This window comes from Phascolarctos cinereus, unplaced genomic scaffold (genome assembly GCF_003287225.1).
Source record: "Phascolarctos cinereus isolate Bilbo 61053 unplaced genomic scaffold, phaCin_HiC Scaffold_9;HRSCAF=440, whole genome shotgun sequence".
Classification (NCBI taxonomy): domain Eukaryota; kingdom Metazoa; phylum Chordata; class Mammalia; order Diprotodontia; family Phascolarctidae; genus Phascolarctos; species Phascolarctos cinereus.
The window spans coordinates 103,301,374-103,325,516 of record NW_027556402.1 but is presented as its reverse complement, the minus strand read 5'-3'; the positions used below and the strand labels follow the sequence as shown (position 1 = coordinate 103,325,516).

The following is a 24,143-nucleotide window of genomic DNA, read 5'->3' as shown; positions in this document are numbered from 1 at the left end:
GATTTGAACTCATAAAAATGAGTCTTCCTGATTCCAAGCCAAGTGCTCTATCCACTGCACCACCACCTAACTGCCCCTGTGAGCCTATGGTCCTGGAAATAGAGAGGACTGGAAAATTGGGTCTGTAAGGAAAGAGTGGTATTCCATACCAGAAAATAATTTAGAAATCTAAGAAAAGTACACAGAGATTTCTCAATTCAAGGAGGCTTTCATGGTGATAGATGAGCCCATAATAGAACTGAGAGAGACCTTAAATATCTGATCCAACTCCATCATTTTACAGATGGAAACTGAAGTCAAGAGAGGTAAGACACTCATGGAAAGTGATTATACATAGGAAATAGCAGAGCTGAGATTTGAACTCTGATCCTCTGAAACAAAATCAAGGATTTTCCCCAGTATGCCACACTCAGCCTCTGCTTTATAATACTTTTGATTATAATAGAATTTTACCCATGAAACATATTATTGCTATTTGATGAGCTTGGGTTTGATTAGTGGGTTCATTATTTGCAAACATTCTGGAGAGAAAAATACCTATCTGGGCAGCTAGTTTTCTTCTTTTTTTCTTTTAAAGGAAAACCTTTTTTTTAATTGTATTTTTTCAGCTAGCAAACATTTATTTTCTTTCCCCCACTCTCCCCCCACCACATCCTTGAGAATGAAGAAAGGAAGGAAGAAAAAGAAAGATAGGTAGATAAAAAACTCTTGCAACAAACAGGTGTGTTCAGCAAAACATATTCCTGCATTGGCGATGTCCAAAACTGTATGTCTAATTCTGCATCTTGAGTCCATCACCTGTCAGTCATTCTTCATCACAAGTCCTCTGAAAGTAGAGTTGGTTAATGCATAGATCAGTGTTCTTAAGTCTTTCAAAGTAATTTGTTTATACAGTATTGTTTTTGTATAAACTGTTCTCTTTATGCAGGTGGTTTTCTTTTAGAGCTCAGGAGTGATAATAGAATAAGTTTTCTCACTTATAGTTCTCTATATCAATAAAATCACAGGTCCAGCCACTCCTCCCTGCCACCCCAAAAAATCACAACTTGCATTTCTATAGCCTGTAAGCTTTACAAAGCTGAAAGACATAGAAGTCATTTTCTGATTATGAATCCTGTTTGGAGAACCAGCAACATTGTAGTTTATGTGTTGGCCAATAAACATCTACTAAGTGCCCACTACTGCTATATGCCAGTCACTGTGCCAAATGCTAGAGATATGAGAAGAGATGAAAGAAAGCTCCTGCCTCAAGAAACTCACAACCTTCGGCAGCTAGCTGGCACAACGGATAGAGCACTGGCCCTAGAGTCAGGGGGACCTGAATTCAAATCCAGCCTCAGACACTCGTGTGACCCTGGGCAAGTCACTTAACCCCATTGCCTAGAGGGAAAAAACAAATAAACAAAAGAAACTCACCATCTAATGTTAGAATTTTATGTTTTTAAAGGCAGCGATTTTGAGTTCTAAATGGTAATTTGTCATGATTTTCTTCCCTAGGCTCCCAGAGATAGACTCTGCGCTTCATTTCATATCTGAAATCATCCACCAGCTAACTAACCAAAAGGCCAGCATAGTAGATGACATCCATTCCACCTTCGATGAGCTCCAGAAGACTCTAAATGTGCGCAAGAGTGTGCTGCTCATGGAGCTGGAGGTGAATTATGGCCTTAAACACAAAGTAAGTGCTCAGGTGTTTGATTTTTTTTTAATGAGGTTTGTTTTCTTGTTTTTCAAGCAAATGCATGCTATCTGTGGGTGAGGAGTTTACTTTCTTGGGATCCAAAACTACAGAGACATTCCCTGATGGGTTCTGAAGGTCATGCTGTGCTTTGTGCACTTCCTAAACTCTTCAGATGGGTGCGCAGCGATGTTTTTGCCCTTCTAGCACCTGTAGAGATCTCCAATCTTAAGCTCCACTCTTAAGGTCCACTCTATAGTAAATGATCCTTCTCCATTCTTCCCACCCAACACACACACACACATATGCATGAACACAGATGCGCACATATGTACATTTCACTCTAATATATGAATGACTGCCACTTTTTAAAAATTATTCTTACAAACATTTCTTGGCCTCTCCCTCCCGCTACCTCCTCACAATGGAACAATTAAGAAAACAAAAATAAAAACAAAACCACGGTGGTGAGTACACATAGTGCCTCAAAACAAATGTCCACAGTTGCCATGTTTAAATATTCACATCTTACTCTGGATTTTAAGTCCCTCACCTCTTTGGCAGGAGGTGGAGAGTATGAGTCATCTGTAGTCCCCTGAGCCCCTGGTAGATCATTCCATTAATCAGAGCTCTAAAGCCTGACTGCCACATCTTTAGTGTTTGCTCACTAACGCCTACACCATTTCCTACAAATAAGCTTCAGCCTGAGCATAGATAAGCAATCTCCATGTGTGCTAGTTTGCCCAAGAACAAAACTGGGGATAAAAGTAGGTGGCATCCCTAGTGCAGAAAGTCGTTTTTGTTGGTGTTTTTTGTTTGCTTTGATCTCTGCAATGGTAAGAGGAAAGGCTTAGAATAATGACTATTTCACATGTCAAGAGGATCTATTTACTTGCCAAGCTCTTTATAGTGAAGTGCCCACCTGCTCAGGTCAAAACCAGTGCCCTTTGAAACAAGCAGAGAGCAAGCAAAGGGGAGGAGGAGAGGTGTGTGCCCTTCAAGGATTCTAAAGCATTGAGGGTTCTAGAAGACTTCAAATATACCAAAACAAGCATCTGCTAAGTATTTATTATGTGTATGGCACTGTGCTATAAGCACTGATGTATGAAAAAAAGGCAAAAACTCGTATACCTTGTTCTCAAGGAGCTCCCATTCTAGTAGGAGAGACAACTTGCAAAGAATTACGTACATCCAAGATACAGAGAGTATGAATGAAAGGTAATTTAGAGGGAAAGAACTAGCAGTCGAAGTATAAGGACATTGGAATATTTCTTTCTGTCCTAATCTTGCAACTACTTACAAGCTTGCCCATGTGACTTTGGACAAGTCTCCCTGGGCCTCAGTTTCCTCATCTGTAAGATGAAGGGGTTGTGCTAAATATCCTTTAAGGTTCCTTCCAGCTCTAGATCTTTGATGTTACCATTCTGTGAACAGTTTCTCATTTAAAGTGGAATTTGCCCCCAACAGGTTAATTAAAAACCATTTCTCTATATAATACACTGTAAGATCCATCCAATGAAGAGATTTGTAGCCTTCTTCTTATCTTCCAAAGGTACTACCACAAAACATCGCCTCTCTTCCCACCCCTGTTTCTCCTTCCTTAGCCTTGCCTGGACCGATCTTATTTTGCTTGTCTAATAATGAAATCTTGAGTCCATCACCTGTCGGTCATTCTTCGTCACAAGTCCTCTGAAAGTGAAGTCGATGAGTGCGTTGATCAGGGTTCTTAAGTCTTTCAAAGGCATTTGTTTTTACAGTGTTGTTTTTGCATAAGCTGTTGTATATGCAGGTGGTTTTCTTTTAGAGCTCAGTACTGATACAGAATGTGTGATAATGTGATATTGAAATGTGTTTTCTAGTTGTAAGGTCAAATATTATCCTTTAACTAACCGAGCATCTTGCTTGACTGCAGGTCCTTCAGTCACAACTGGATACTCTGTTGGAGGGACAGGAGAACATCAAAAGCTGTAGCAACTTCACTGCTCAGGCCCTCAACCACGGCACTGAAACAGAAGTCTTACTAGTTAAGAAACAGATGAGCGAGAAGCTCAATGAACTTGCCGATCAAGACTTCCCTTTGCAGCCTAGGGAAAATGATCAGCTGGATTTCATCGTAGAGACTGAAGGACTTAAAAAATCGATTCACAACCTGGGGACTATTTTAACCACCAATGCTGTGGCCTCTGAGACAGTTGCTACAGGTGAAGGCCTGAGGCAGACTGTGATTGGACAGCCTATGTCAGTTACTATAACAACCAAGGACAAAGATGGGGAGCTGTGCAAATCCGGGAATGCCTACATCACTGCTGAACTGAGTACTCCTGATGGCAGTGTGGCGGATGGAGAAATACTTGACAATAAAAACGGTACTTATGAGTTCTTGTATACTGTACAGAAGGAAGGAGATTTTACCCTCTCCCTGAGGCTCTATGACCAGCACATTCGAGGCAGCCCATTTAAACTCAAAGTGATTCGGTCAGCAGATGTGTCTCCCACGACTGAAGGTGTCAAGAGGCGTGTTAAGTCTCCAGGAAGTGGTCACGTGAAACAAAAAGCTGTTAAAAGACCTGCAAGCATGTATAGCACTGGAAAAAGAAAAGAGAATCCCATTGAAGATGATTTGATCTTTCGAGTAGGTAAGGAAAACATGGAAGCTTATGGATAGAGATGCTAGGAAACATTTCTTTCTGTCTACTGATAGCTTAAAAAGTTTTATTATGTGCAAGATTTATTGAAAGTTAGAACTTCCTGCTTGACTAATGTTGTAAGATACAAGATTGTCCAATTATGTGCGATTATCAAGTCTCCTCTAGTTTTGTGTGTATATCATATTTCCTAGGTTTCTTGTGGACAATTAATGTGACTTAAAAATTAGCACCGGTGTGACACAAATCACTTTGTTGAATCTAACTGAATAGGTGTATCTGGGTAGAATTAGGTTTTTGTTTTGCTGTGCACTTCAAAGAATTGAGTCTTCAGTACAACCTATAGCTATAGAGGAGTGGAACTGGTATGGATAATTGAATGGCAGATGGACCCAAAATTTTGTGAGTTTCAGCCTCATTCTGTGACCTATCTTTTATGAGAATTCTCAAATAGCTAAACTGACTGACTTGAGTTTTGTGCCCATTCAAACTCAGCAGTTAAGAGGACCAAAAAGAATTAACTAAAAGGCAGGTAAGAAATAGAGAGAATAAGCAAAGAGTGTGGATAATCAGCTCCCAAATAACTGAGAATCAACTATATAGCTATATCTGTCTTTGGCAGCTGGAAAACACATTTTATTATTCAGGCATCATGGTATAGATGAAAGAGAGATCAATTTGGAGTCAGAAGACCTGTGTTTGAATTCTAGCTCTGTAACATATTACTTATGTGGGTGAATCATTTGCCAAACACCGTGCTCCAAGTACAAAAGCAAGCTAGTCCCTATCCTCAAGGAATTTAGATTCTAATGGCGAAAGACAGCAAATACAGAGGAATAGTATCCAGGAAGAATACTCATACAGACTGAGAAGTCATGGAATGGTGAGGGGAACCACAGGAGAGTTGATTGACATGCCTTTTATAGTAGCAAGTACTTAATTACATTGCACAGCAGAAGGTGGAAACTGGGGGGATGAGGGAGAAGAGAAAGACAGCTAATCTTTTTCTTTTTCTTTCTTCTTCAACCATTAAGACAACGTCCCCTCCCCCCCCTTCTTCCTCCTTCTCCTCCTCCTCCTTCCCCCTCCTCTTCCTCCTCCTCCTCCTCCTTCTCCTCTTTCTTCCTGTTGAGGATGAATATGCTATGCTCACTCTGAAATTCCCAATGTCATCATGGGAGTTTTGTTTCAGAGAACTTGGCTTCTAAAAATTAACACCAGTATGACTCTGGATTTAGCCACTCTCAGCCTCAGTTACTTCCCTGGTAAAAAGGAGCTGAACTAGATGATCTAATTTTTAAAAATCCCATGATTCCATCTGTTTTTCTCATTGTTAGTTGATTCATGTGTCTTAATGGTTAAAGCTAAATCTTCATGAAGGCTGTGATGACACTAATGTTTGATCTGTTCAATAATGGAAGTGATGTAACAAATCCATTGGCAGAGCAGCTGTTAGGGCTGGAGTAGTTAATTGCAGTTTGGGTGCACAGGTGGCTGAGATGTGCAATCAATCAATCAACGAGCATTTATTAGGCAGAGTGAAAGATTTTTTTTTTTATCTTAACTGTCGTGAGCTATACCCTGCATCCAGATTTCATGCTCTTCTTCCTCCCTGCTGTTGGGTGCTGCTTACTAAGACATTGGCACATACAAAATATTTCTGAACTGAATTTGCTGGGCTTGAAGAACAGCAGTTGTATGTTAGCTGCCCACTTGTGCCCGGGGCTCTGCTAGGTGCTCTAGAATAATTCAAAATCTCTTTTCACATTTGTTACAAATGGGAAAGTCTTTTGTCAGTATTCAAAACCCAGTTGTTCTCAATGAGAAACATACGGAGAAATACAGATTTCCCTGACAGGGAATCACCTCTGCCTTAGAACTTAATTGATTACCACATTTAGCTTATGATAATGATAATGTTAATAATTGGTGCACAGTAATAGGCAGACCAAAGATTTGTACAAGGACACTACATAGCTTTAGGGGTACATAGTAGGCAATTAATAAAGACTTGTTGACTTGACTTGTAGTGTCATGGAAAGAGCACTGGATTTTATAAAAGATAGTCAAAATTCAAGTCCCAGATCTAGCATTTAGTAATTGTTTAACCATGGAGAAATTACTTCACTACTCTGAGCCTTTCTTCATCTATAAAATGGGATAGTTTTGCCTACCCTTCTTTCACTGCAGGGCTGTTCTTAGGTGCAAATGAGATTGTATAATGCCCTATAGACTAGAAAGAACTGTATAGATAACTGTCAGTTACATTTATTATTATCATATTTAGAATGAATAGACCATGTTTACTCCAAAACTCTCCATGACATCAATGGGAGTGTTTGGTTTGTTTGAATTTTTTTCTGGGACAGAACTTGGCTACAAAATTCCTATCCGAAATGTCCTTTTAGTGCTTTTGTTTTCTGAAGAAGAGATACTTAATACTCTCTCCTTCTCCTTCTCCACCCTGAAAACCTAATTATGTTGCTTTAATGAATGAATGATGATTGGGATCTAACACCATCTCAGAAAACTGTCTCGAAATGGAAATGTCTTAGCTAAGTAACCTGAGCATCTGTGCAAGATAATAGGGCCTTGAAATGTCAGGAATTCTTTTCTTCAGTGTTCCAGTTTGCTGACTAGACACCATAAGCTAGCTCTGTCAGCTCCTTAAGAAAGTCCCTGAACAAAGAGAAGAAACCGGAAGCTGTGGGAAGTTGAGAAAGTGCAGTCAGGTGCCATTTAAATATGTGATTAATATGCTGCCTCCCTGGGTACACAAAAAGGCTTTTGAATGGAAGTCTCCCTAGTAACAGCATTTGTGATCTAATTTGCCTTTCAACCTGGGGTTTGTAGAATCATTCAGGTTATTTAGATAAGATTCAAATGCCTAGAAAGAAGAAATTCTTTTTATCATTTTTATGGTTCTCATTCTTAGCCTCCTGTGGGTTCTCCCACCCACACCACACTGAACACTTCAGATGGCAAGTCATGCTTCATTGGTAACTGAGGAAGCCTATGTGTGGCCCATAAATTCCATCCCTTGTATGGCTATGCTTTGTACCTCCATTTCCCTTTGGAAATAGAGAGTACAAGAATAGACACCCTTGGGGCAGCTAGGTGGCCCAGTGGATAGGGATCCTGCCTTGAAGTCAGGAGAACCTGAGTTCAAATCTGGCCTCAGACATTTGACACTTACTAGCTGTGTGACCCTGGGCATGTCACTTAACCCCTATTGCCTCACCAAAAAAAAAAATAGACACCCTTACTAGCTCATAATAGGTACTTAATAATTGCTTTTTTGTTCATTTAAGGCAATAAAATAAGAGAGGTGAAAGTTGAGAGGATATAATGGTGAATCAAAAGAGTGATTATGCCAGTATAAAAATCAGATGTTTTAAAGAGCTCTCAGGTAAATCCATCCTGTGTTGATGTGTAGGGCCCTTCAGAACATGGAGGGGTATGTAACAAAAAGTATTTATTAAGCATTTACTATGTGTCAAGTGCTGAGCTAAGTGCTAAGGATACAAATAGAAAAATGAGATAATCCCTGCTCTCAAGGAAGTCATAGTCTAATCAAAAGGAGGTCTTACATTCATGGGAATATAACCCTGGGTTCCAAAACTGGTCATTGATATGAGACTCTTCTCACTGGTGGAGAGAACATTTACTCTTCACTCTGTGCTCTCTAAGAGGGCAGAAGAGAGTCTTACACTAATGCCCAGGCTTGAGCCCTAGGTTATATTCAGTGAATGGCAAATGCAAAAGCCAGACAATACTCAGATGGATCAGAAAGATGTCATGGCCCAGAGGACATCTGAGCTCTTGTTCTGGTTCTGCCATTTACTAGCTGCATAACCTTGAGCAAATCATCAGTCTCAGTTAGCCTCAGTTTGCCCATCTGTATAATGAGGCCATAGGATCTGTATCACAAGGCTGTTTGAAGGATTGAATGAGATAACACATATTAACATGCTTTGTAAATGGTAAATCCTTTTAGAATTGTGGGGTATTATTGTTATCATTAACTAGTATTTTCATAGCCTATTTTTGTAAGTTATTTGAAATCGGAATTTTTGCCTTTATCTTTGGAGATGGAATATGGTTAATCTTTGAGTAAGTTTAGTCAGCTAGATTGGTCATTAGATACACTTATAAATTCAGAAATTGCTAGAACTGGAAGGCAGTTTAGAGGCCATCTGGTTCAACCTCATTATTTTTATGAATGAGGCCTAGGGAGGTTAAATGATTTGTTCAAGGGCACACAACTAATTCCTGGTAGAACAGAGATCTGTCCGTAGCTGATGAACATTAAGTCCACTCACAAGTTCCGTTTTGCTTGGTAGCCCATCATAACAGAACATAATATGCTCTCTCTCATTCAAGTCTCTCCCCACTCCAATCTATCTTCCAGTCAGTTGCCGATATGATTTTTGTAAAGTGTGGTCCTGCCCATGTTACCTCTCACCACCTGCCCCAATCAATTCCATTGTCTTCCTAACTCCTTATGACCTCTAAAATCAGATATAAAGCCCTTAAAGCTCTCTACAATCTGTTCCCTTCCTACTTCTCAGTCTTCTTACGCTTTTCTCCCTTCCATGCCCTCTATGACTCAGCTCCACCAGCCTTTTCACCGTTCTTTTCACCCCGAGCTCCATCTCCCACCTCCATGTCTTTTCCCTGGCTGTCCCCTGCACCTGGAATACTTTCTCTCTTCATTGTAGCTTCTAAGTTTCCTTCAAGATATTTCAAATCCCAGCTTCTATAAGAGGTCTCTCCAGGTCTCCTGGCTGCTAGTGCCCCTCCCCGTTTGAGATTATATCTACTCTGCGTATATCTCGAATGTGCTTTTCGTTCATGTTTGTCTCTCCATAAGAATATAAGCTCTCAAAGACAGAGACTAATTTTTACTTTCTTTGAGCCTTTTTTTAAGTGCTTAGCACACTGCCTTGCATACGGCAAGCAATTAATATCTTGCTAATTTTACTAAGAACAATTCAGGAAGAATTGCTTTATAATTTTAAGGGGACTGTTACCATATTCCTTTTAAAAATCAGCTTTAAAAGCACTTAGCATTTATCAAATCAATACTGGGATCTTTTAGTGAAAATCTTCCAAATGAAGTAAAACCTAAAAGGCTACCTGGGTAAAGCCTATGGAAATTATATGTCACATTAACAAACTCCAGGATAGAATACAGATAAGCTTCAAAGTATATTTAGGACTTAAAAATGATTTGTCTAAGCTTTTATAATATTGTAGAGTTAGCTAAAAATTTTAAAGAAACAGCAGAAACACAAATTATTTTCATCTTGTTGAAAGTTCATCTTATTTTATTTTAGCTCCTGGCTGAAATAACTACAGGAACTTCCATTTGTGTAGCACCCTGCAGTTTTGGTACATCTTGTTTAATCCTCACAACTCTATGAAGCGTAGATAATATAAGCATTGTCTTCATTTTACAAATGATGTAATTGAGGAACTGGGAGCTCAAAGTAAGTTATCTAAGGTCACAGGGGCAGTAACTAGTGGATCCAGGGCTTGAACCCAGACCTTTCAGAGTCCACAGACATATGTATACATCAGAAGTCATCTAGTTCAGTCTGCTCATTGTATAGATGAGGAAACTGAGGCCCAGAGAGGTTAAACGATTTATTCAGAGTTACAAAGGTGGTAAGTAGTATAATATAGATTAGTTATTGTAATGGTTTTGGCATGCTCTGAGGCAAAAATATGAATCCTGACCATTGGTATTGGTGTTGAAGAGATTTGCTTAGACTAGATAGAAAAGACCTAGAATATGGAAAATGCCCATCCCCCAGCTACAAGGAAGACTGTTGCCTCTACTTTAGGGCAGAATAGGAAGGTTGTGTCTCCTTGTTCATTCCTCCTCCCTTTTACCTCCGAAAGAGATATTAGCCTAGAACCATATCTATTACAGAACTGGTCTGTGCAGTCCAGAGTGCAATGCTCTGTTGGGGGTTCAAAATAAAAGCCACTTTCCTTTTTAGTGGGAAGTAGTCCCACTGAAGACCAGGAGGGTAATAGCTGGCTGATAGGAAGGGGCCAGCTTAGCGCCCTCCCACCAGATGCTTACCATGTAAAAAACAATCATGAATACCTAGCAAACATTTTTTCATCCAAGCAAGTAATAAAACAGAAATGAAGGAAGTTACACAAATTAGGGTGGACAATAGAATACACAAAAGTAAATGAGCCCTTTAACTCAGGAGCAAGATAAAATTTCAAGCAAGCAGAGAAGTCTCTCACCAGAGAAGTCAGCTCTTAACAGTCTATGGGGATAGAAGTACCGGAAATCAAGGAATATGTTCAGGGCTGATTTTCCCCATGTATCTGTGATTCTGGAGTTCCTAACCTATCCAAAGTTTATGCTTTCTCTCTGTCTTCCTCTCCATGAAGTAGACATTCTACAGTGTCATGGGCCCACGAGTCTCTCAGCCAATCAGGAGTCATCTTTCTCTCCACAGCACCCATCATCATATGCTGTTTTTCAGGTGACCTTCAAACTTGCACTGGGTTGTCAGTGGGGCAACAATAGCAAGAATTAAAACCCAGGTTCTCTGACTCTAACGCCAGCACTCTTTCCATTATCCAACATAGCTATGGCTCTGGTTTATAATTCAACAACAGAACATTATTCCTAGCTTGGTTTGGCTAGAACATAACATATTTTTATGTCCGTCAGGAATATACTAATTGAAGAATATATTCATTTTCAAAGACAACAGTATGATTTTGTTATACATTCATATGTAATTGAAAACACTAATATGGGGTAGGCATTACCTGATAAAGTCTCTCCACTGTAAAACTGAAATATATTTATGAGAATTAGAAGATAGCAATAATGCCAATCTCACCTATTCAGAAACTGGAATATAGATCTTTAAAAAAAAAAGGAGGGAGAATTTCAAAAATTAATTAAGGTTGTTGATGGTTTGTTGATCCAGGACCCAAGTAATGATGGGCCCTCTATCAACACTTTCTCATTTTATGGTGAAAATAATAAGGGAGACAAAAGAGGGCAGCTAGGAGGTGCAGCAGATAGAGCATTTGGAGTCAGGGAAGACCTGAGTTCAAATCTGACCTAGCTGTTTGCCTCAGTTTCCCTATCTGTAAAATGAGCTGGAGAAGGAAATGGCAAACAACTCCAGTATCTTTGCCAAGAAAACCCCAAATGGGGTCACAAAGTCAGACATGACAGAAAACAATAAAAAAGAAGGAACACAGAGTAAGTAGGAATGGTAATGTGGCATTGTCTATACTTTGACTTCTAACAAAAGTAATAGTTTACTTCCAAAATCAGACATAACCTCACTGGTATCTAAAAAAAGAGTGCCATTTCCCTCCTTCATTCTGGGTAGGGTTTTAAGCAGTGGGTGAGTGGGATCCTTTTCTCTATTTAAAGTGGTCCACAGACTGAAAATGTTTGAAAAATGTGAATTTAGTGCCTCTCCATTTTTTCTTTATTCCTATCTCATTTTGTCCAACTCTGGGTTACTTCTTACCTTTCTTAGTGTCCTTAGGTCCCTTCCATCTCTAGGTTTATAATCTAATGATCCTTTCTTTTACCCAAGTCTCTTTGGCTTTCCTATTTTCTTTTGAATGCTTTTGTCAAATTAAATTTTGTCTCAAAAGTCCTAGATATGCCACCATAGTCTTTAAAAAATATTCAACAAGTGTTTATTAAGCTCCTACTATATGCTAAGAGCTGGAGATAGAAAGTAGAAAATGAAATAGTCTCTTACCTCAAGGAACATACATTCTACTTTTTGGGGTTTGGGAAGCGAGGAGAGGCTACCACACTTATAGAGAAAAGTAAATACAAGGAGACGAGAGCATTGATATCTAGTGGATACAGGGAAGGCACAATCTCTTTTATAGTTCTATTAATTTTTGCATCCCTACTTTTAGTCAATGCTTTTGAGGGTTGAAGCTAACGCCAGTGGGACTAGACTATCCTGGGCCCCAAGGACTGGCATGCCTTTGGCCCTTTTGCCTGTGATGCCACACTGGCTGACTTCCATTGAACAAGCATTGCTACCATGCCTTCCACTCTGGTACCCCATGTCTGAACAATGGCTCCCCTGTGTGACAGTCAGCACAATAACATGCCCCTATTCTCATTACTTGACAGTCTATATCTATTATCACCTATCAGAAGTTTGGTACTCCCTCTCCTAGCCCCTACACTTGAAAAGCAGAGACCAGAACTTGGACATGTCACTTTGGAATGCTTTTCAGTACTTGATATACTGAGTGGTTGGCACATAATAGATGCTTAATAAATGCCTGACAAATGGTTGATTGATTGATAGAGCTGGAGTGAGCCAAGGCACTAGGCTTGTAATCAGAAAGAATATCAATCCAGCCTCAGGTGCTTAACCACCTGTGTGAATCTAGACAAGTAACACTTCCCCTCTCTGCCTTCATGTCTGTAAAATAAGAGCAGTGAATTCAGTGACCTCCAAGGTCCCTTTAAGCTCTAACTATGATCTTACTCATTTTGGAGATGAAGAAAGAAACTGAGGGTCAGAGAGGTGGCTTGCCCAAGGTTATTCAGGTCATAATTGGCAAAGCCCACATTTGAATTCAGGTCCTCTGATTTCAAACCCAGTATTCTTTCTACTGTACAACAATGCCTTTCATGAGAATTTACACAAGAATGGCTATATATGAGATGTAGATACTTAGTATGGGAATCCCAAAGAAATATCTTCTGTCTCTCCTGCTTGTTTTGAAACATTATATGTCGATTTCTTCCATTGACTACAATCTGTATTTCTGTGAACTTGGACCCTGGTCCCTTCTCCCTTAATGACAGGGGTTAACAGGTTATTGGTTACCAGGGTCTAGGGTTTGTTGTGTTGCTACACAGCATGGCTCTCTGTTGTCCCATCCCACCTGTAGACCCACCCCTACTCTGACCCTGGGACCAATCCAGCCTCTCATACAGAGGAAATTAGGAGCAGATGGATTCAAAGGTCGGGTCACACAATCATCTGCTGTTGGTTCCTGACCTTTTAATCTGTTCCTAATGACGCGGTACCTCCATTGCAGATATTCTGAACTCTTTTGTCGTGAACCCCTTTTGGCACTCTGGTGAAATCTACGGACGCCTCAGAATAATGATTGTTGTCTGCATTTGTAACTGAAGGAAAAGATCAATTTCAGCCTGAGATTAATAAAAATAAGCATGTAATTTTTCCCCATTCAGCTTCACAGTCTCCTGAAATCTACCTACAAATCCCTTAGATTAAAAATGCCTGCTCTGTTGCTTTCCTCTATTGGTGCTCTGACTTGTGCCCCATTCCTCTGGGGCTAAAACCTGAATTGGTTGTGCTAGTCTCCCTAGAAAAAGGAACCCTGCCACAAATCATATGCCCTCTGGCTGGTTTCTCCACACTGGCCAAATACCAACCTTGACACTTGGATCATAGATCGTGCATTTATAGCTGGGAGGTGACCTTAGAGGCCATGTCCACCCTTCTTCCATCTTCTTTTTTTTTTTAACAGACAAAACAATATCCCCAATATGAACTGTCTTGCTGTTCCCTGAGTATCAATTCTGACAGTAGTCCGTATTAGGCCCTATTTTTGTTGTTGGGATGAAGTGGAAATGAATTCCACTTCCAGCCACCTCACCTAAATACCTGTTTTATTACAACCTGGCTCTTCTTAGGACTCTTACCAGTTACGTGAACATTGCCAGGACTGACATACCTTTCTGTGCTCATTTATAAAGATCCATGTCATTTTTCCCTTACCTAAGGAAAGCATCAAAACAGTCATTATACTTGTTGACAGTCAATGAAGTCATGAAGTCCCAATGTGATTTTCTTCCTTTGAATTGTGAAAATTGTTGCCTGCCTTTTGGCCCTGAAGCCTAGACTTGTCTCCATCCTTTGTGGGTGGTGTTTCTTCTTCCCCCCATGAATATTGGGGGGGGGGAGGCAATCAGGGTCACACAGCTAGTAAGATTTTGAGACTGGATTTGAATTCAGGTCTTCCTGACTCCAGGGCCGGTACTCTATCCAGTATGCCAAATATCCTGCCATCCCCCCACTAAATATTTATGTTGTTTAATTGAAGGGGATCATTGTACCTGTGACTTCATTGCTATAAAGAACAACCAGGTGAGAAAACTCCCTTTACCAATGTAGGTCAGCAGTTTCTTAGTTTCTGAAGGCACTGGAGAGGCAAGGTGACTCACCTAGAGTCACACAAGTGGTTAAATTAACTGATGCTGGATTTGAGCCATATTCTCACTGACTCCAAATCCAGTGCCCTAGCTTTGTTCTAGCTCTATCATTCAGTCAATCAACCAATCATCACAATTTATTAAGCACAAGTCAGATATGGGGCTTGAACCCATGTTTTCCTGACTCTCAGCCCAGCTTACTGTCCACTACACTATGCTGGTGGCACATTGGATAAAGTGTTGGGCCTGGAGTCAGGAAGACCTCTGTTCAAATCTGGCCTCAGACACTTAGCTAGCCATATGACCCTGGACAAGTCACTTAATCCTCTTTGCCTCAGTTCCCTCATCTGTCAAATGAACTGAAGAAGGAAATGGCAAACCACTCCAGTATCTTTGCCTAGAAAACTCTAAATGAGGTCAAAAAGGGTCAGACATGACTGAAACAACTAAACAACACCATACTGCCTCCCAATTCAATTGAAAAGGATTCTAAATATCTCTGAAATGCAGCAAACATCTACTACCCCTTTGGGCTCCTTGACATTTTTTTCTCCTTGCTCATTTTTTTTCCTGGTACTCTTTACAGGAATCCTTTGGTTGAATAAATTCCCTTATGCTTTGCTTATTAACCTGGGATGGACCTTGTCAGAATAGTGTTTATATATGTAGGAAGAAAATGCACTACTTGGATGACTACTATGTCGGTCCTTTAGAAGTAATGCTCATAAATAAATCCACTTCAAAAAAACGTACCTGGGGCTTTCATCTCTTACTTTCTGTGGCCTTACATTTTGATAAATGGAGTTTGAGTCAGGTGTCCTATTTTTCTTGTAAATGCTTCTGATAGCCCAGCTTCTGTCTTTGCTAAATGGGGAAAAATACTTGCCACTTATCTACCAGTAGGAGGTCAGTGAAGAGCAAGAAATGGATATTGGCTGATTGCTTTGTGTTCCTCAGATGGGAAATAAGATTTTTTTTTCTTATAAAATAGCTCTTGGTTTCTGTACCTCATCAGCAAATGAAAAAAGTAAGCCATTGTGAGTTCAGCTCCTTGTAAAGCGAAACCTACACCACAGAGAAAAATCTAACTCCTAAAAGGCAGGAAAGAAGAGAAAGTGTTGTTCTCCTGCATTCAGGTAGAACCAACATTTGTGGATGTCAATAGATTTTCTTACAAGCGTCCAAAATGTCTTTTTCCCCATAGAGATGGCATGGTATAGAGGATAGAGAGTGGACTGTGTGGTAAAGAAAATCTTGATTCAAACCTACCTCTGACATTTATCAGCTGTGTGAGGCAAAGCAAATGATTTAAATTCCATATATTTCAGGCAACTCTATAGGACTTATATTCTAAGCCATAGATGAATTGCAATCTTCATGGGTGGAGGGAGTTCCCATACCAGGAGTGATCCTCTGTGTTTTCATGTACACATATATACATAACACATGCGTGTACAAAAACGTTTATGATTGGGTTTTATTTGCTGAAACATTAGTGGGACTAAATCCTGTCGAAATCATGGTAATCACAAGTTCTATCCATGTTGACAGAAAGAAGGAAGGAGAAAAACAAACATTTATTAAGTATTTTTTACAATTATTATATAATTTGACCTTTACAACAACATTGGGAAGTGCTATTATCCTCATTTTGTAGTTGAGGAAACTGAGGCAGACAGATGTTAAGTGACTTGCCTGGGTAGTAAACACAGCTAGTAAGTGTCTGAGGCTAGATTTGAACTCAGATCTTCCTGACTCCACACCCACTACTCTATTCCCTGCACTACCTCGCTTCTATTGTCTAAAGAGTGAAAGAATAACAAGAAAATGCTAACACAAAACAAGGAAAACCACCAAGGCAGGAAAGCAAATTAGAGAACAAATTACCAGGACTGGAATGGAAGAGTATTCCAGTAGTAGAATCCAGAGAAGAAGCTGTTACTAAGAGGAGGGATACTTGTGATGCTGACAGTCTGTGTGACCAGGGTCAAGTCAATGTCACCAGGCTACACTTTTGTCATTTGTAGCACGTGAGGTTTGGACTAGATGGTTTTTGAAGTTCTTTCCAATTCTAGATCAAGAATCCCAATTCCAACTTGATGCTAAACCACCTACCTACAGAAAAAGGAGTTTATTTCTTTCAGAAAAGTGTTGCTATACATGGCTTAGATTTTATTCTATTTCATTCTTGATTATTGAAAGCTGGCAAGAAGTCAAAATCATTATGAAGTAAACAAAGACTACCTATGGAATTCTTCGTGTTGAAATTGAGAGACCTAATCATCTAGTTCTTAATATTTACTATTCTGTGATTGTTTTCAGGTACCAAAGGAAGAAATAAAGGAGAGTTTACAAATCTTCAGGGGGTAGCTGCATCTACAACGGGAAAGATATTAATTGCAGACAGCAACAACCAATGTGTGCAGGTATGATTTGAAAATTATTAATAATAGCATTTGTATAATCCTTTTAAGATTTGCAGAGTGCTTTACAAATATTATCTCTCTTGATCCTCACAACCAACCTGAGAGTTAGATGCTATTATTATCTCCATTTTACAAGTTAAGTGACTTACCCAGGGTCACATATGAACTCAACTTTCTGACTCCATGTCTAATGCTCTATCCACTGGGTCACCTAGCATCCTCGTAATAGAAAATGAACGTAAAAATTGAAATTATTATTTTGAGAGAATGGATATAATTCCAATGTTTATTACTTAAGGATCTAAAACACTTAGGCAATATAGTCTGTGTGTAAGAAACTAGCTTAGATAATGAGTTAACAGGATGTTTCTCAAGGGATAGAAATGTGTTCCTGTTCTGTGTGACTGAATGTATTAATTGTAACAGATGGTCTTGTTTATGTCACCCTCCAGTAATTCTTGTGCTACTTCTCGTGCTTTTTCTTTTCAAACAGATATTTTCCAATGACGGCCAGTTCAAAAGTCGTTTTGGTATCCGCGGACGGTCTCCTGGCCAGCTGCAGCGGCCAACAGGGGTTGCTGTTCATCCTTGTGGGGATATAATCATTGCAGATTATGATAATAAATGGGTTAGCATTTTCTCTTCTGATGGGAAGTTTAAGGTGAGTTTAATAACATACACGTTGAACTTGAACAGAAGGTAAAAGGACAAGGGAAGGAGAATAGAGTTTGTCTTTTTAAAAAATCAAGAAAATAATCATTATTTCAGTAACAATCATCCCCTCTTACACCCTCGAATTGATTTTTAAAAATGGAAAAACAGTGATATAATATTAAAATAAGGCTTATGAAGAAACACAACAATTGAATATGGATGATGAGGTTTTAAGAGGTAAATAATTGGAGGCTCAATGTAGATCAAAGCAAACTTATTTTTTTATTTTTCTTGGTTTTTTCTTTCTTTCTTTTCTTTTCTCTTCTTTTTTTGTTTTGTGTTTTCTTTCACATCATGACTAATATGGAACTATGTTTTTCATGACTCCATATGTATAATCTATATCAAATTGCTTGCCTTCTCAATGAGAGGGGAGGGAGGAGATAGAAAATTTGGAACTCAAAATTTTAAAATATGGATGTGAGAAATTGTTCTTACAATTGGGGAAAAATAAGGAGTTATTTTAGGATTTAAGTAAAAAAAATTAATGGTAAATTATTTAGTTGCTTAGTTGTTTTGGGTAGTAGAAAGGACAATGAATTCGGAAGTCAGAGAACTTAGGTTCAAATAAGTCTTTTGCATTTCTTATGAGCATGGCAAATTTGAACAGAAAATTTCTCCTTTCTCCTCAGCACATACTGTAGTTGTTATTATTATTGATAAGATGCTGGCTCAGTTTCTAGAACCATACAGCTAATCTAGGAAAGCTGACTAGTATAATGTTGCACAAAATGGGGTGAGGAAATCTTTCCTCAACTAACTACAAGGAAATAGATCCATCAGTTTCCATTTTAAGTAGCAGTATAATATGTGTGTTGGCAGTATGTGAGTGGTGAGCTGTTATTTACTTGCTAGTTGATGGATTCAGTAATGGGCAGTAGAGTTCTCAGAGGAGGAACCTATTTGTTCTTCATAGAAATTGAATAAAGAGCAGTGAGTCTGAGTAGAAGACGGATTTTCTTTGTTTTTCCAGGAAAAAGAATTTAGGAAAACTGATTTAATTATGTCTAACTTGTTAACTTCCCAAACTTCAGATGTAAAGCCTAGACTAGAGCAACTATGTAAAAATACGGATTAAAATGTAGCAGGTCTCAATACCATCAAATTGTGCTCATTTCTTTCACAGCCTCTAAATTTTTTGTTTTTATAGAAACTTGGACAATAAGCTCCTCCCTTCCTCCTGCATCTCCTCCTCCTTTCTTTCACTTGTGTCTTCTTTTTGTTTTGTTTTGTTTTGTTTTTGCTTTTTGGTGAGGCAATCAGGGTTAAGTGACTAGCCCAGGGTCACAAAGCTAGTAAGTGTCAAGTGTCTGAGGTTGGATTTGAATTCAGGTCCTCCTGACTACAAGTCCAGAGTTCTATCCACTACACCATCTAGCTGCCCTCACGCGTGACTTTTTTTTTTAAGGCAATTGGGGTTAAGTGAACTTGCCCAGGGTCACACAGCTAGTAAATGTTTGGTCTGAGGCCGCATTTGAACTCAGGTCCTCCTGACTTCAGGGCCGGTGCTCTATCCACTGCGCCACCTGGTTGCCCCCCTTTCTCATGCCTTCTTGATCAGTTTGGAATAAGCTGTGACCAAATTGGCAGCTTTAATACAGACAGAATTTTTAAAATCTGATAACTTATACCCAAAACATAAATGCTGAACTTGAAGTCAGAGAACCTGAGTTCAAATCCCAGCTCTCCTGATTACTACCTGCATGACCTTGTGCAAATCCCTTCAGTTCTCTAGGCCTCAGTTTCCTCATTTGTAAAATGAGGGGGTAGGGGATAGATGAGATAACCTCTAACATCCCTTCCAGCTCTAACCTCTGATCCATGATTTTGTTTTATCTTCATTCATTCCTTCCATGATCTGGAGATATCTTGTTTTCCCACTTTAGGAAAACTTTGGCATATATCTGATTTATTTTGCTGTTTATTTATGCGGTATTTAATAAGGTGTTAAAATTCTATGCCAGTGGCTTGAAAGAAGAGATATCAGAAGACATCCACACCACCATCCCTTTGAAAAGATAGAGGGTCTATAGGTGTTGTACATGGCACATATTTCAGCCTTTTTTCCCGGTATATTGATTAGTTATGCTGATTTTTTTCCTCTGTCTTTTTTTTTTTGGCTTTAAAATGCTATTTGTTTTGCAAGATGGCCCTCTTGAAGGGAGAACCAGAAGGATACAGGGGGGAAATGTGGTAATATTAAAAAAAATCAAACTGATTTTTAAAAAATATGCTGAAATGGGATTCACTTACTAAGGGAGAGGAGTTTTGTATTTAGAACTTCCTAGGTTAAAGCCTTTTCATTCAGATGCCCAATATTCTAGATAAAGTGGGGGTTGGGGTAGGCGGACAAAGCACACATTAAATAAAATGATCATTCATTTAATAATTTAATAATTTAATTCATTTAATAATATTGTACGGTAAAAGAAAATGCACTGAAGAACACTTTCACCCCCTAGAGGATTGAAGGCTGCTGTACAGCACAGTTTCAACAATACCTTTTGTTGAAAAGTATAGACTAAAAGGGACCCAGAAAAGCCACTCCTTGCTTACTGAAATAGTCATTGTTCAAGGAGTGGAGATGACATCTACATACCAGAAAGCCTCTGTTTTCTCCATTTTACTGGTATTTGAACTAGTAAAGTGAATGATCCATATGAGACTTCAGAAAGTCAGACCTTGAGTCTAAACTTTAGTTTCTCACATTGTAAAGTCCTAGGCTTGATATAATGATTGTATTATTCTATTTTCTCATTGAGATTTGATCTTGGAAAGCTCACTTAATCTTCTGTCTATATCTCAGGCAACTCTCTCAGGCTATAAGCCGCAGACAGACCCCTTGATTTTCCTTACTGGAAGTTCTTTACACCCGTAAAATCACAAGTCCTGACCAAAAGAGAGACAAAGCTGAGTTGTGCTGCCCCCCCAAAAAAAAGGCTATTCTAATGCTTGTATGATAATAAGGATTGTCAGTTACTCTTACTTTCCCAATACCTTTAGGTGAGCCAGGATACTCCTTCCTTTGGGAGTAAAAGGCTCCAGCTACTCCCTAGACTCCTCTCCTCTGGAAAGGGTTCCCCTTTCAAAACACACCCTGGAAAGAAGTCTTACAACTAGCTTAAGGGCATCTAGGTGGTACAGTGGGTAGAGCACCAGCCCTGGAGTCAGGAGAAGCTGAGTTCAAATCTAGCCTCAGTCATATAACACTAGCTGTATGACTTTGGGCAAGTGACAGTAACCCTAATTGCCTCACAAATAAAATAAGATAAAAAAGAACTAGCTTAGCTAGTCATAACTCCACTAGCTACTGCTGATTCATTCATTAACTAGAGTGGGGATTCTCAATTTAAGGTCTGTGAGCTTGTTTTTTAAATATTTTGATAACTGTAGTTTGATATAATTGATTTCCTTCATAATCCTACGGATTTTGTTTTAAGCATTTTAAACATTAGAGAAGGGGTCCAGAGGCTTCACCCAACTGCCAAGAGGGTCATTAACACAAAAAAGATTAATAACTTCTGATGTAAAAAGTCAGGGTCCTTGTATATGTATTCCCTCTCTGTCCTGGGACATTGTAAAATTGAATAAATAATTCCCTTTTTTTCAACTCAGAACCCTAAGTCAATAATGGATCACTGGCAAAAATCCTACAGCTTCAGAATCTGTCTTGTCCAGTATACCTCCCAGCTGTCCCTCTCCATTGAACTTGGGCGATGCAGTAGTTAATAGACTTTATCATGATTGCTGGCTTAAAAAAAAAAAAGAAAGGAAAGTTTAAGGAACTGTGATAAACCTCCTACACCCAAGAAAAGCACCAAGCTCATAAAGTCAACAATCATTTGTTAAATAAACACTTACTGTGTACCAGCCCTGTACTAAGCTCTTGACACATATTTCTCATTTGATCTTCACAACTCTGGGAGGTAGGTGCTATTATTATCTCCATTTTACAGTTGAGGAATGAGGCAGATAAGAGTTCAGTGACTTACCCAGGGTGACACAGCTAGTTAAGTGTCTAAGGCTAGATTTGAACTCAGGTCTTCCTGACACCAGGCCCAGTGCTCTATCTATTGTGCCACTTTGGAAAGGAATAAAGGATCACCTGCTCCAGGCTCAAAAATCCCTAGCAGTTACAACAAAACATTTGCCCTGCTTTCTGGGAATAGTTTGATCACACAAGTGTGTCCTATGGCCACATGTCATTTCTTGCCTCTCCTTTTCTCCTCTGGTCCACACACTCTGGTGGCTGCCCTCCCCCATAAACCCTTATCATGGGAAAGGCTAGCTTGTTAGTCAAAATCAGCCCATTCCCCACCCCGTAGTCCCGGAACCATAGAATGTCCTCCACCCCCCAAAGCAGTACGAGGAAGGGGTTGTGGGTATATTTTAGCCTGGCCAGCAGGCCTTCATCTGCAGCATCCTGATCTCTTTGACAGCATCACACAAAGAACACCAAAAAAGATTTTCTTGGTTTATTTAGAACTCAGATAGCAAGAGAAGAGAGCCTTCAGCTACTTGGGTGTCAATTGGTATGTTAGCAAATGACAAAAAAAACTTCCTACCCCTTACATTAGAACCCACAGGCTAAAAGAAAATTATGGCTAGAAGAAAATATTAGAGAACATTTCATCCAAACTGCTCATTTTATACCTGAGGAATCTTGAACTCTAGGGAGGCCATGACTTTTGTAAGGTCACACAGAAAGTCAGTGCTCAAGCCAAACTAGAAATCCTGCATCTGCACGGTTTGTTTCCATTACACCATGTTCCCCACTTCTTTTGAATAAGCAGTTGCCTCCCACTGACATACTATGGTCAACTGTATTTCACACTTACTACGCCTATTTGATGCTCAGCTCAGGAGCTGTGTCCTACTGGAAGCCTAGAGACATACATTAACTCTTCCCCTTCTCCAACCATTACCCCCCTCCCCCCAGATTACAATAATCAGGACCTAAAGTATTTTTTTTTCATGACTTTTCTGTGGTTTGCAAAGCCCTTTACAAATATTCTCTCATTTGATTCTCACAACAGCCATGGAAAGTAGGCACTATTATTTTCCTCATTTTACAGATGAGGAAACTGAGGCTGAAGGGTTGAGTGACTTGCCCAGGGTCAGACAGCTAGTATGCTTCAGAGCTGAGACTAGAACTTATTACTCTAGGACCAGGTACAGTATTATCATTTTGTTTCGGAAAATCTCTGGTCCAGGATCAGAAAATCTTCAATTAAATGTATACAGCCTAGCACCTGTCACCTCTACAATTTCATGAGTGTAATTAGGTTCCTAAAGTGTCATATATTTGCCATTTCTAATTTTCTTATCCAGGTGACAAAATCATATCTGCTTAGATATACTCATTTATGCATATTGAAGATTTAAACTCTGCCTCCCCATCCTGACTCTGCTTTTCAGGTTTTAATTCTTCATGCAAGAGTAATGTAGATCAATTTTATTGATCATTCTGATTGCTTATGGAAATGATATGCTGATTATTGTTTGTTTTAGTATCATTCTGCCCTTGCTTAGTTGTCTAGCCTTGTAATCATTTCCATACCTGTCAATTATAAAGTCCATTATTCATAATTTCCCTATAATTTGCCATTTGATAAATTTCAGTGTGTTTCTATTTAGTTTCTTTTCTTATACTTGCAGAAATCTGTTGTCAGCTCTTTAAGGACTAAGCCATAGAATGGAAAGTTGAGATGGCCACTTGCAGTGTATATCTGAAAGTGTTTAGCCATCTAATAAAGATCGACCTTCCCATTATGCGTGTCCATTAAGGGGTAGGGATGAGACCTGTAATTTTGTTAGTATAGGGGACTACTGGGTGAAAAAAAAATTTTAACCATGTAGTTACCACCTTCTCTGCGATTTATAATTTTTAAAAGTATTCGGTTGCAACCCACAGAAGTGCTGAAGGGGTCTCGAGTGGAAAAAGTTTAAGAAGTCTTGGCCTAGAGCAGTGAGAGGTTATGTGACTTGCCCAGCCATTTTGCTGAAGGCAGCCCGTCAGTATGTGTCAAAGGAAGGAATTGAACTCTCGTCTTCCTAGTTCTGAGAACAGCTGTCCATCCCATATGGTATTCTCTTTCTTTAACTGCCATTACAACTTTCTTGGAACTCATTAATGTTTTGTAGAGTGCTACATTTATTTCTAAACTAGCTATAGATTAAATTTTTTAATGGTAAAATGTCTTTTTTAGGGAACATAACCAAATTCAAGAGGCAAAATTTTCTCTAAACCAGGGATTTGTAAAGACCTGAGGTCCCTGAACTTTAAAAATATTTTTTCATAACTATATTTCAGCATAATTGGTTTCCTTTTTAATCTTACATATTTTATACATTTTAAAAACATTATTCTGAGAAAGGGTCCATAGACTTCACCAGATTGCTCAGGGGGTCCGTAACACAAAGAAGGTTAAGAAGCCTTGCTCTAAGCTGTGTCCTGAAAT

At 39.2% G+C, this 24,143-nt stretch overlaps 1 protein-coding gene across 10 annotated transcripts in view; it reads left to right on the top strand.

The window, feature by feature from the left end:
- Positions 1 to 24,143, top strand: part of TRIM2 (tripartite motif containing 2) — a 115,596-nt gene that overhangs the window by 77,385 nt on the left and 14,068 nt on the right. For all 10 annotated transcript variants that reach the window (XM_078148788.1, XM_020994017.2, XM_078148786.1 and 7 more), the window contains 4 exons: positions 1,498 to 1,678; positions 3,591 to 4,314; positions 16,865 to 16,968; positions 17,462 to 17,629. In XM_078148788.1, the coding sequence (XP_078004914.1) occupies positions 1,498 to 1,678; positions 3,591 to 4,314; positions 16,865 to 16,968; positions 17,462 to 17,629 (1,177 nt within the window). The remainder of the gene's footprint in view (positions 1 to 1,497; positions 1,679 to 3,590; positions 4,315 to 16,864; positions 16,969 to 17,461; positions 17,630 to 24,143) is intronic.